This window comes from Danio rerio, chromosome 14 (genome assembly GCF_052040795.2).
Source record: "Danio rerio strain M-AB ecotype USA chromosome 14, GRCz13ab, whole genome shotgun sequence".
In the NCBI taxonomy this organism is placed as follows: Eukaryota; Metazoa; Chordata; class Actinopteri; order Cypriniformes; family Danionidae; genus Danio; species Danio rerio.
Window position 1 is genome coordinate 27,819,373 of NC_141034.1, and position 13,698 is coordinate 27,833,070.

Sequence of the window (13,698 nt, forward strand, 5' to 3'; positions counted from 1 at the left end):
ACCTTAGTGATTCAATATGGTTGGAAAACTAGATTGAAATATTCCTGCACACAACAAAACACTTGAAGAAATAGTTTTCACGACTAAACTTATTGCTGAATACTCTAAACTAGTGGGTCAGTTAATTAGAAATTGGCAGTAAATCTGAGTTGTATTTAGTTTCTTCAAAATACTGAGGACCCTTTCTGTCTAGCTATTGTACTTTTAATTCAACAGCTGCCAAAGTGACCAATGTAAACCCTTTATATTGCTTACATAACAATAATCTTTGCACTGACAGAAATACACCCATGGAATGTGTTCAAAATGTCGTAAGCTGATTATATAAACACTTGAACTGAGCCTGCTGGCAGCGAACAAATAATGTCCGCAGTGCTGTCTAGTTAGTGCGGACGTATTGGCTGTTGAGACAGAGCCGCAGCGGCTGACACTGAAGCTGACTGAGCATGAGCAGTCGCCATTGTTTGGGCTACAGATTAGCCTAGTGCTGTCATTCGCTCTTCGTACAGAACTGTTTAATTGTGGAATCGAACATTAGTTACATTAAGGAAAAGTTAGGTTAAACTAGTAGTCATCGCTACTGTATGACTGATTAGGTGGATAGATCGCCACAGAAGAATGTCTGATCAGAGGAGTGGATATCAGCAGGTAACATTAACAAACATTATCCAGCTCGTTTGGTTTTAGAGTGAGTTGTTTTTTCCCGTAAGGTTCAAGGCTTTATGGTGTATGTTTGGTGGATGAAGTTTTGATCATTTTTGATGATTTACATTGTATAATATTTCTGAAAAGACACTGTAACGTTAATCGCTATGACGGTAATTAGCTGGTTAACGTTAGCCGCTCCTTCTGCGGCCTTCATTTTCCACTACGTTAATGGCAAACCGGAAAAACGACGAGTGTGTTTACTCGCATATATTATTTAGCGTAGAGTAAAACCCACTGTTAGCTCTGTTTTACCATGGTTACTCAATATTTTATGTTGTCATTATGATTAAATGTTGCAGCGAGTAGCTACTTTTAATCTTAGAACTTAAAGTTAATGATTTAACTCTTCACGTTACTGGAGGACAGAGGTTAACGTGTTTATTTTGTTAACAAAATGTTGTTATATTATAATGAGACAAATTGAAGAGTATACATTAAATCAATTGTCCAAAAAATGTAAGAGATATTAGCCCAATAACGTTACATATGAGCATAACACACCCACGCAATGTAGTTAAACAAAAATTAATAATTTATAAAGCATACCTGGATCATACATCATTAGATGATCATTTGATATATATATATATATATATATATATATATATATATATATATATATATATAAACATTGTTTAATAATGTGCAGTCTTAAAATATTACATTTTCCTATTATATCTTAAATCTTTTAAATATTTAGCAATATTAAAACTACAAGATTTTACAGATTTGTGAAAGCAGGGCTCAACAATAAGGACTGCCTGATGGCCTGAGGCCAGTGTGAGAGACGCTTGGGACTGTAGACGGGATCATTACTGGCCCGATCAGGACAGTGCTGCCTTTTCACTAAAGTTTCATTTGACTGCGATTATTTGTCAGTTGCATGCATTTTAAGTTTGTGCTTTTAAGTCTTTAAATGCTATCTTCTCTGTGATGTTGTAAACACCACATTGCTTTGCGGTTCCTCTTATCTGATTTAATGTTTTGAGCATGCTATTATTTCCTTTACCCTGGTAACAATCAGTACAGTGAAGTGACGACAACATCAAATTAAAAGGGTAAAAGAAAATGTCTGTTTCTAACGTCTTGGAAGCAGACATTCACGTGGGAACAATACGACGAAAAAAATGAACTTATTTTGCACAATTCGCCATCAGTTGGGCAAATCAGCCACCTTTTGTTAAATAATTTTGAACTGCAATAAAATACCTGCACATTTTCCATACTGCTCTTTGTGTTGGCATGACACTTTGAATTTTTCTCATTATACATTTATTAACATTTTTAAAATATTTAAATTCTAGATTCACTGACACAATTTTCACACATTATTAAAATATGTGGCTAAAAATAGCTGTTAACTTCTATTTTTTTCTGTGTGTGTGTGTGAATTTTGACAGGTCAAGTAAAAATCTGAATCATAGGCCCGATTGGATCAGTAATAAAAAACCTTAGCGTTGAACCCTGCACAGCTTTTAATAATTTGAACTATGACCACTTATTTGTTTACTGAGTATTGATAAAGTATTTTATTTGGTTTTTACATATACTTATCACTCTCCATAACGATGGATCAATATTTCACTCATATTTTTATTATTATTATTAAATAGTTAAAAATAATGAAAAAAATGCCATGCTTTTGTTAATTTGGATACATGATCAAAAATTAATTGTATCAAAAACGAATTGTCCTGAGGGTCTTAAAAGTATTAAAAGTTAATAAATCGATGTAGAGAAATTTAAGGCCCTTAAAAAGTATTAAAAAGTCTTAAAGCTATTTTGCAAGGTATTAAAATTGATATCTTGTTGATTATGCAACATGTGGTTGTATGCTAAAGTTTGCCTGAATTAAATTTGCGAATTTCAGGATGCTGTGTAGTTTCTGAAATCAATGTCTGCATCTGAAACCGCATATTTCCATGCAATATGCTAAAATCAGTTTGCGAGCCAAGTAGTACGTTTTAAATTCAAATGCAGTACCTACTGAGTAGTTGGCACATTCAGACGCAGCCAATAAAATGCTGCTAGATTGGACAACATGCTGCTTTGTTTACTGCAGTAACCAAGGCAACACCAGTATTTCTGCAGTTCTGTAGGCACCAACCTGCTGAATCAGCTGGATTTAATAGATTTTTATTCAGTTTATGAATAAAATTTTAGTTTTGGATTAGTTTCTTACATTAATACTTAGTAAATATACTGTAAGTCAAAATCTCACCAGTTTTTATAACTAAGTTTTAAGTGGTTATAAGGTCTTAAAATATAGAAAAAAGTGTCTTAAAATTGTCTTAAAAGGTATTGAATTTTACTTTCTGATTACTATATGCTCTAGAAAACACCATTATTGTTATCTGATATTGTTTGCAAACATCAGTTGCTTTGCTTTGGTTGTGCAGTTGACTAATGAGGAGGAGTCCGCAGAGGGGTTTCAACAAACAGCTGATGCACCTCCACCATACAGCAGCCTTGGAGCGAGCAACGCAGGTAAAGCACAAGTGTCTAAATGCCTATGTGTTTATGAATCTACATCCATGTCAGAGCTATCAGGCAGTGTTTCATTATTGACAATGTTTAACTCATGATGGCTGTTTAATTCATGCAATTGCTGTAGCTTTCTTCGAGTACAAGGAGGATGAGGTTTACCCCAAACCACCCTCATACAATGTTGCCACGTCCCTTCCGTCCTACGACGAGGCTGAGAGGAGCAAAGCAGAGGCCACTGTTCCACTAGTCACTGACAGGGTGAGTGTGTATATGGTATTTAAATATAATAAAGATACACCAACATAATTTTTTTCATAACTAATCAGTCTGATACTCATTTTGTTTTAGTTTTGTCTGATAATGACTATTCCATGTCGTTGATTTTATTCAGAACACTGTTTAAACCGCCTATAGGCTCGATCGTTAGACACGCTCCTGTTAGTCCTCAATCTGGCAACCTGCGTTTGTTTTGATCTAGGAATGCAATATCTTGTTAAAGGGCCATGAAACCCCCTCGTTTCAGCAGGGTGTTTTCACACCTCTACTTTGGAAAAAGTCAGAAAAGTGGGCGTGTCCAGCTCTGTTTAGGGGGGAGTGTCGGAGGAACTAAAGTGGGATGGTGTGGGAGTGTTTATTTGGGCACGCGCGAGTTTCAGAGTCAAAATACACAGACAGGAGAAAGTGATGGTGTTTAACCTACATGGACATCTGTAGTCAAATTATTTCCCAAATTATTAAATGTTGGACTTTAACTGCAGTTTGGCTCTTTCATTCAGGGAATTCATTCATGCCCCTCGCGACAAACGAGATATTTGATTCGAGGAACTGCTCTAAGCGTGTATTTTTCATGCAATGTTTGATACCGCACGGCGAATGAGGGAAAAAAAACCTCCGCATTTCCCGGAAACTTAGATGCACACAGCAGGTAGCGTCAGAAAGCCGCCTGTGTTATTCTGGTCACTAAATGCGGTAAAAACCCTACACGAGGTTAAAGTTTGGTTGTGATGCTAACGTGTTTACACTCGGTGACTCGGTGCAATAGTTAACTTAGTTCGATACGAGCAAACTGAATAAACAAAGAGCACTGGTCGCTCACTTATCAGATTTGTAGAGACAGGACAATCACCAGTAACTAGAGCCGCGTCTTTATGAAGAGAAGACTACAAGCGAATCCAGATCTCAGCGTTTGGAGATGAGAACAGCTCTCAGGTAAACAATAATCCTCCTTAGACACGTAAGTTATTGTTGTCGAGCGTCGCGTACACTGTTAATCCACACGTGACGCCAGCTGAGCTCTCACAGAGAGAAAATGAAAACAAAACTTAACGGCAGCAAACTATAAAAGCAACACTTCACGCTTGATTTGCCAACACAACGTGGCGTCTCTGTCGTGAAAACACTGTGACACTAATGAATATTAATGAAGTTGCACAATAGAGCGCGCTGATTGGTTTGAACCAAGCCTTACTCATGCATTAATGCATCACACTGTAAGATGTAATAAGACTCACTCTGGCACAGACGCCCAGTCTGCACGCTGGAATACAACGCTATTATGTCATGACCGTGACGCAGCTTCAAAAATTCGTTTCAAACCGGAAGTTCGAATTTGCTTGAAATAACGCAAAAACAACCAATTTACACTTTATAGTGAAATATAGGTGTCCTAATAGTGTTTATAGCAGTGTGGGACACATATACGACTGTCAACAGCTCAAAAAATGTGTTTTGGTGTTTCGTGACCCTTTAAACCACTGGGTGTCAAACGTATATACTGCACCTTTAATGACATGTGAGCAATGTGCTATACAAATACAAACATATGTTTTGCGGACCAAATCCAAATGTTTGCACACAGATCTTGCATATTTTGCTTTGTTTTCAGCAACCTTCATTTAATCACCAAGTATTATATTTTGTATCATATCGTCAAATACCGATTTTTGATCTGCCCTGTCTGATCGACACCTGATTGGGCGAAAAGAACAACATCAAAGCTGATACTTATTCTGAATATTGGAAAATACCTTCATTTGATGCATCTTTATGTGTTCCTCTACTACAGGATGAGGACTTCATTGCCAGGGACAGCTTTGAAGACACGGATCAGCTGCGGGTTGGAAATGATGGGATTTTCATGCTGACATTTTTCAGTAAGAGGGCACAGTACTCACAGCCACCACACTGGTGCACAGTGAATGATGTATTATACCCTATGGATGAGTGAATGATATGAGTAACTACACATATGGACACAGAAGTGCAGCAGATATGTGTTCATACCTCTTCATTTGTTTTTGTTTTCCATCAGTGGCGTTCCTCTTTAACTGGATTGGCTTCTTCCTGTCCTTCTGTCTGACCACGTCTGCTGCCGGACGTTATGGGGCCATCTCTGGGTTTGGACTTTCCCTGGTCAAATGGGTCCTGATTGTGAGGGTATGACATGATGTTACAACCATATTTTTTGGAAAATGTCTCTCTGCTGATTATAAATCACACCAATTTAAAGTTGCAATATTGAGAGTAACCGAAAAAAAAGTGTTACATTTAATTTAATATAGAATGTAAAATAGGCTACCAGTAAGGTATAAAAGGTTTACAAACGTATAAACGTGTTTTAGTTCTATTTACTACACAAGAAACCTTTCAATGGCCATATTCAAAACGGAAAAATTAGAGAAAAAATAACATTTGAATAACTTATTGATGAACTAGTGCTGTTTTCCATTTCAAAGATAAAGCCATAGAGACAGACTAGTGGAATGGCATGTGTTTCATATGGATTACATAATCAGAGAATTTATGTTTCTCATTTAAATTGGTTCTTTGGAAAGTAGATTTTGCTCTCGATAGATGCACTGATCCCAATTGTCTTGGCTGATCTACCCATATGTTTTTTCTACGATTTTTTAAAGAACTATAATTTAAAACATATACAAACATATATACAATTTTTGAGTTTTATTTAATTTTAATAATAAAAATAATTACAGAATTAATCAAGTAATAAAATAGTTTAAAATGTATATTAATTAAAATAAAAACAACAATTTCCCTTAAACTTGCCATATCAGAGTATGTGTTAATGCACTGTCTCCAGTCCATTGAGTTATTAGAGAATTATTCAATTTTGCTTTGTGGCTGTAAACCAACTTAGTATTTGTATTTATTTTTTATATCCACTAATAATTCAACAGCCTATCTACAGTTATTCCTTTCTAAAATCTTAAAGACTGAAGTAGCTAAATTGTGCATTTAGTTTTAGTACTATTTTATTACATTGTAATGTAGAAAACTACTCACTTCTCTCTTTCTCTCTCTCTCTCTCTCTCTCTCTCTCTTTTTAAAATTTTTTTATCAGTTTTCCACCTACTTCCCTGGATATTTTGATGGCCAGTACTGGCTGTGGTGGGTTTTCCTTGTTGTGGGTGAGTGTCACAATTACTTAACTACTGTTATCAGATCTGAAGCAGAAAAAAAGAATTAATAAATGTTGAAATTGAAAGAGATATTTCACCCAAAATTACATTTTACTCACTATTTACTTCCTTCAAGTGTTTCCAAATCTTTATTTTTTTTCACAAAAGAAGATATTTTGAAGTATGTTCAAACCAGCGACTTTTGACTTCCATAATAGGAAAAACAAAAACTATGGAAGTCAAAGGTTGCTGGTTTCCATAATTTTTCAACACATCTTGTTTTGATGAACAGATTAAAAGAAGCTCAAACAGGTTTGTGTGTAAATAATTAAAGAATTTTTGGTTTTGGGTGAACTATCCATTTAACATTTACAAACTAATGTCTGCATATGCGTAGGTTTGGGTATCGTTTGGGGTTATTTCGATACCGGTGCTAAATCGATACATTTAAAAAGGTAACTGTGCCAAAACAGTGCTTTAACCCAGGGGTTTTCAAACTTTTAGGACACATGAAAAATTAAGGATGAAACACCCAAAATTGCATGAGCCTCTGCAGGAAACGTGAATAGCCTGGTGACGCAACATTTAAAAAGCACTTCACATAACACCTTAATCATATTATCGTCTTATTAAGGCAAATAACTGATGTCCATGTAAACATAGTATGTCTTCAAAGTAAGTGAAAGATCCTGATGGGCATCCTGCTGATTTGATTCAGAAGGGGCACTTTTTGTCAGACGGCTCAGCGGTTTGACTTTTATTTATTCCCCGTGATTAGTTTTAAAATGCACCCGCTCCATTTTAATTGTGTATATTTTACTGGAACGCATTAACTCTAGGGGTCCCTGATAGTTAGCTATGGAGCTAACGTTAAACATATTTTCTTTAGTGAACGCATAAAAATCGTCTTCATAATTTACTCGAGTGCACGCCTCAATGTCTCAGGCCCCCTTATTAGGTGCTGGCGCCCCACAGTTTGAAAACCCTTGGCTTAACTGATTCTTTTGAGCCACAAAATTTTTGACAAAAAATATTTAAATCGTTATAATTGAATAATATAATTATGTGTTTATAATAAGTTTAAAGTATACATCAATTCATATTTTATATATTTGAATTGCATTGATATTTCTTTTGATTGTTTGTTTGCATGAATGCAAGACTTGCATTATGCAATTAACATTACATTAGCTTACTACTAACCTGTGGAAAGGCTGTCATCAAAATCAGTGAACTCTTTTCAAGGGATGGGCTTGTGACTACGTTTACATGGACATCAGTAATCTAAAAATTTGCCTTAATCTGAATAATACAATATTATGATTAAGGTGTTTATATCAGTTACTTTTTGAATGTTCCTTTCATGATCCTGTGTAGCATGTTATAGCACATAGATCCATAAATGTCATTGCGTCACCATACTATCCACATTTTTTTCGGACTTTCATGTAATTAAAATTTTTATTCTTTGACTTTAACTGCAGTTCAGCAGTTTTACTTTCATTCAGGAACTTTTTATTCATGTCCCCCTGACAAACTGAGGTTTTGGATGAGAATATGAAGTAAGTACTGGTGGAAGAGAGTTGTTATAATGGAATTTAAACTTCAAGCCGGATGGAAAGAAAAAACCTCTGCATTTCGGGACGTGGGTGTCTGTGGTCCTTTAAGGTAATCAAAAATTGCTGTTTACATTGTAGACTCTTAATCATAGTATTGTCTTAATCATATTTAAATTGGAGTATTGGTGTCCATGTAAACGTTGTCACTAAAAGTGCCAGATGATGTCGCAAGCTGTCAAAGACATTCCCTTTAAGTTGTTTCATTAAGTTTGACGTGTTTTTCCCTAACTTTTGTAAAGCATCTGCTTTACGTTTCTGTGTCAGAATCCTTGCTTGTAAAATATAGCCATACTTTAGAACCCTTAGTTTAAGCAAATATGATGAACACGATCTTGCGTGTTGATGAATCTGAAGGGAGTCACTCATCAGATGCTGTAGTACTTGCTTTGCCTTGTATCTTCTAGCTATATAAGCAACAAGAACAAACCCCTAACATCGACAGCTGTGTCCATATCCCTCAAAGTTGTTTAGAATTAAATGTTTAGAGATGGTGTGACAAACCTTTGATGTACCATTTGGTGCTTGTTGCAACATCAGTGGCACCAAAATTTTATTTGCTGATTCGGTCTGCTGCATATCGGTTACATTGGTACTGGTGCCATAATGGCAGCGGTTTTCGGTACCCAACCTTACATATGCAATTATATCATAAAGTGTAAATGCCATTATATAAATTGTGTCCTTTTGAATTCACTCAGGATTCCTGCTGTTCTTCCGGGGATTCGTTAATTACTCAAGAGTTCGCAACATGGCTGACCACTCCATGTCCACCCTTCCTCGCACCAGAGTTCTTTTTATCTATTAGGTAAATCACAAGACATTTAGTTGGTTTTATGTGCGCACCATTGCATTAGGAGCTCAATTAATTAAAAGACAATCCATCAGTGATCTAAATTGTTGTGAGAATGACATGATTAAATGAGGATGAAGTATTTCCTTTTTTATTTTGTGAATAGATTACAGATCTCAGGATAATTGCAAAATGAACAAAACAAGAGCCGCCTACAGCTTTTTTCAGTCTTCAAGACAAAGAAGAGAACATCTGCTTCTGACGCCTTTGCATTTTATTTATTATTTTGTTTTTGAAGGATTGGAGTTCCTCCAGCCCTTTTGTCAGTGCTCGATTCATACAGTCAGCATCCATTATGCAGTAAGAACTTGCGTTCGCAATTTAAGTTCCAATTAGCGGCGATGCCATCAGAGAATCTGTTTTCATCCAAATTGTCAGTCACGGTTTGTTTCTCTTAATTTGTGGGAAAGTTGTAATTTTACTTTGTGAGTAAATCTAGTAACTGAACTTTCTTTTGTCAATTAGAAAAAGAGTATGTATATACAGTACACAAAAAGAGTGATATTAAATGTCATGAATGCACCTTTAACAACAACAACAACAAGATGCACCGAACGACTGGCGGGTCCTTGAAAAGCCAAAATCATATTAGCGCACAGTTTATTGAAGATGACGTAAACCTGTTTGGAATTAGCTTCACAGAAAGGACCAAAATAACCACATTGAATATAAGCAAGGCTAGATTTAGAGCAGTTCAATATATACCGCAAACCGATTGAGCATTCAAGCACACCAGAATATGTAATGCGCTTAATCAATGATCTGGCGTGAAGAATCGAATATATTATGATGCCAAATGTAGCGTTGATCTTTTTATTTTTATCAAAGACTTCAGTATGAGATAGTGCTTCACGTTGTGTTGTTTGTGATTTGTATGTTTTACACTTGTCAAGTAACTTTTAATAAATGTAACATCTATGGCAACAACACAGCTCTCTTGGTGCAATTTCTTGTTCGCAAAATGCAGTTACTTCTGTTTGAAGGCTTTATAGCCGTCAAAAATACAGCACGATAGTCATTTTTAAATATTATTATAATTTTTTAAAATGTGAATGTATTTTTAAAAAAATCATTCATTCCTGTGAACTCCAAAATAAAGTGATTATCATTTTAAATATAAACCGTTTCTGTGTACACAGTTAGTTTTTCCTAACAAAAATGGTAAATCTGTTGCTTTTAAACAGCACCTATTTTACCCCTTTTTCAAGATTTAAAATAAGTCTTTTGAGCCTCCAGAATGTTTCAGTCAAGTTTCAGCTCAAAACACTCATCAGATTATTTAATATACCTTTCAGAACATTAGAAGTTTCTGCTCTGAGCATAATAGCTGTGTCTCATTTCAGAGGCTGCATCCTCCGAAGGATGCAGACTTCAAAGGTGAGACCTTCGTAGTCCACACAGGCTGAACCGAGCATTTTGAAATGAGATGATCTAGCCAACAGAGGATGGATTTCATCACCAGCCTACTGTAACAGCTGCTGTAAGCGTTGCTAAAATTTGTAATGACTTTTTTTTTCCAAAGTAATTTTAAATCTTTATTTTAGGTCTGAAGGCAAAGCAAGGTGTACAGAAGCTGGAAATATATTTTCTTTGATCTATACTTGTACACAGAAAAATGTAAACTATCTACAAATCCCTATTTAGTAAGACACATCTTACTCTTTGTTATTTATTTTATTTATTTTTACATGTGTTCAGATATCCAAGTAAAATAAACTTAATTCATAAAGTCGAAGCAGAGTTTTCTTTTAAAAACGTCCTGCCGTTATTAGCGTACAATAAATCTTGGGACGTTCAAGGCCACAAAGGATCCACCGGTAGTTTTCTTCGTTACCTGGGAAATGAAAAACTCATTTTGAGGCTGCGTTTAAAGGAGCCTTTGAATTTTTTTTAAATTGATGCAGCCTTTGTCATGCCGTGATGACACAGCGCACTACGAATGCACCTTTCGTAGGATGCAGCCTCAAATGAGACACAGCTAATGTAGCTGTTTTTGTTGCCTGTGCCTTTAATGCTAGTTCTCCCCGCTTACCATTTCCACGTGCCTATCAGAGTGAGCCTTAATCTTCACTTTAGCTACGTCAGATAAACAGCACAGTGACAGACATGAAGGAAGCAAATCTTGTGTAACGTTTGTGTGAAATACTACAGTAAGGTCTGTCCCAATGATTATTTAATGTATTTGTTGTGGAGTTAAATCGATGAGAATGATGAGTCATACACAACGTCATTACATAGTTCACTAAGTTCAATGTTTTTGCACGACAAATGTGACGGGATACACATTAATATCCACTGCTGTATGGATATCAGTTATGTTGATGTACAAAATAAACCTGATATAATATCCACAAACCGGGATTAAAACTTCTTTTATAATTGTACTGACATGCGGCTGTGCTGATAAAGACGAAAAAATTACTGTAATTGATAACAAACATGCACTGTTTTAAAAACGTTTTAAACTTGTAAAATTCATTCTTGAGGACACTTGATGATGGTCGATGATCACAGCGAGCTTAACACATCTTTTAATCCCAGTTTGCTTTACACACGTCTTGTTGATATGATTGTATGCATTACTACAGAGACATGTCAATACGTGGCTGTCACTCAATTCAGTGGGCAGGGATCCAATTTTAATGTCAGGAAATAAAAAAATAAAAGATTTATTGTCTTTATATCAATCCAATATGACTGTGGACACACCACACACAGTTCTGTCCAAACCGCTTGCAAAGGATGATTTTCATCACAGGTGCCCTTTAAAGCAACTAGTTGACTTCAAAAAACTTGTTGTAAATTGTAACTGAGTTTATAATTATGGACAGTCACCTTTTTCAATATATTATCCATGTTAAAAACAAAATTATGGAAGCAGATCATTTTCCCTCCTATTTATAATATTTTTTGGTGGGTTTTCACCTTTAATGAATAGGACGGTAGAAAGAATCGACCGGAAAGCATGGGGAGCAGAGAGAAGGACCGGCATAGGATCTCAAAGTGGAAATGGAACTAGATTCGCTTTGTGCACCAGAGTGATTGTGTCAATTCACTAACCACAACACCATTGGTTCTGACATCTCCCAAAATTTTAAATGAATTGACAGTTCAAAATATGATGAAAATATATTTTTAAATAAGCTTTGATCCCATTTGATGAATCATATTTATTAAATAGTTTCTTCATATTTAATAAATGAAGTATTAATTTTTCTAAAACCCCTATAACATTTTGATAGATTAAACTAAGTGAATCAGATTAACAGGCATGCTTACACAGTGGGTAGCACAATCGCCTAACAGCAAGAAGGTTGCTGTTTCGAGCCTTGGCTGGGTCAGTTGGCATTTCTTTTTATTGTGAATTTTTTATTGATTTTACATGTGAGTGGCATCTTTACAATTTTCTTTCCAATAAACAAAACAAGATCCACTCCTCAACCCTCCCAGCCCACCCCAAAAAAACACCCATCCCAAAAAAAACACCCACCCCATCCCCAGCGGTGTCAAAGTCCATGCCATCCCACAAATAGCATTGCAAACAAGACAAATAACTAGTCAGTTGGCATTTCTGTGTGGAGTTTGCACTTTCTCCCTATGATCGCGTGGGTTTCCTCTGGGTGCTTCGGTTTCCCCCACAGTCCAAATACATGTAGTACAGGTGAACTGGGTTAGCTAAATTGGCCGTAGTGTATGAGTGTGTATAGATGTTTCCCAGTAATAGGGTGCACTTGTAGCTGGAAGGGCCTCTGTTGTGTAAAAAAAAACAACATATGCTGGATAAGTTGGTGGTTCATTCCATTGTGGCGACCCCAGATTAATAAAGGGACTAAGCTGAAAAGAAAATTAATGAATCATATTAACTTGTGTATTTCACATACTGTCATGTTCATTTTTAGATCCAAAGTTAAAGATTTTACTTATAAAAGACAAATGTATAGAAATATTATTAAAGTATCTGATAACCTTTCCCATAATCTGCTGGTTTGGTGCAACATATACTGCCTCGCCTAACTACACCATTTATTGACTCGCAGTTAAAAATAATTTGACACATTTTTATGATTCCGTATAGGTTAAAGATTTATTAAATTTCAAATGATTCATAATGTTGCACAATAATTCTGATATTTCTGCATTGTTCATGAAAGAAACAAGTACAATTAGACACACATTAAACATGCAAACAAACAAAACGACATGAACTAAAAAAATATATTAATACTAAAAAAAAAATAGGTTACTCTTGTAGTAGTTTTATGTTTTTATTCCGTGAGCACATAATACATGTTGACATCCAGGAGTTAGTATGCTTGTTAGTCTGGATATAATGTATATTTAGCTGTCCATCACATTTAGTTTGTGTTAATAGAGTTAGACTACTCTGGATCATGTGGTTAATCTATGCGTCTGCATAACAACTCCCCCCTTGACTTAAAAAAAATAGAGTTTTTTTTAATCCAATAAGTTTTTTTAAACATTTTTTAATCCATCCAGGCGATCTCCACTTTAAGCTCAGTTAAGCATACAGTTGAAGGTAAAATGATTAGCCCTTCTGTGAAATTGATATTCTTTCTGAAGTATCTTTTAATCGATGTTTAACAGAGCAAGAAAC

At 35.5% G+C, this 13,698-nt stretch overlaps 1 protein-coding gene across 2 annotated transcripts; it reads left to right on the forward strand.

Annotated features, from left to right (window-relative positions):
• Window positions 1–449: 449 nt before the first annotated feature.
• Window positions 450–10,010, forward strand: ndfip1 (Nedd4 family interacting protein 1). Of its 2 annotated transcripts, XM_087280174.1 has the most exons (8): window positions 450–648; window positions 3,108–3,195; window positions 3,323–3,453; window positions 5,261–5,348; window positions 5,507–5,631; window positions 6,557–6,623; window positions 8,932–9,038; window positions 9,190–10,010. In XM_087280174.1, the coding sequence occupies exons 1-7, from the start codon at window positions 619–621 to the stop codon at window positions 9,036–9,038; spliced, it is 636 nt and encodes a 211-aa protein (XP_087136300.1). In that variant the 5' UTR covers window positions 450–618; the 3' UTR covers window positions 9,190–10,010.
• The last annotated feature ends 3,688 nt before the right edge of the window (window positions 10,011–13,698 follow it).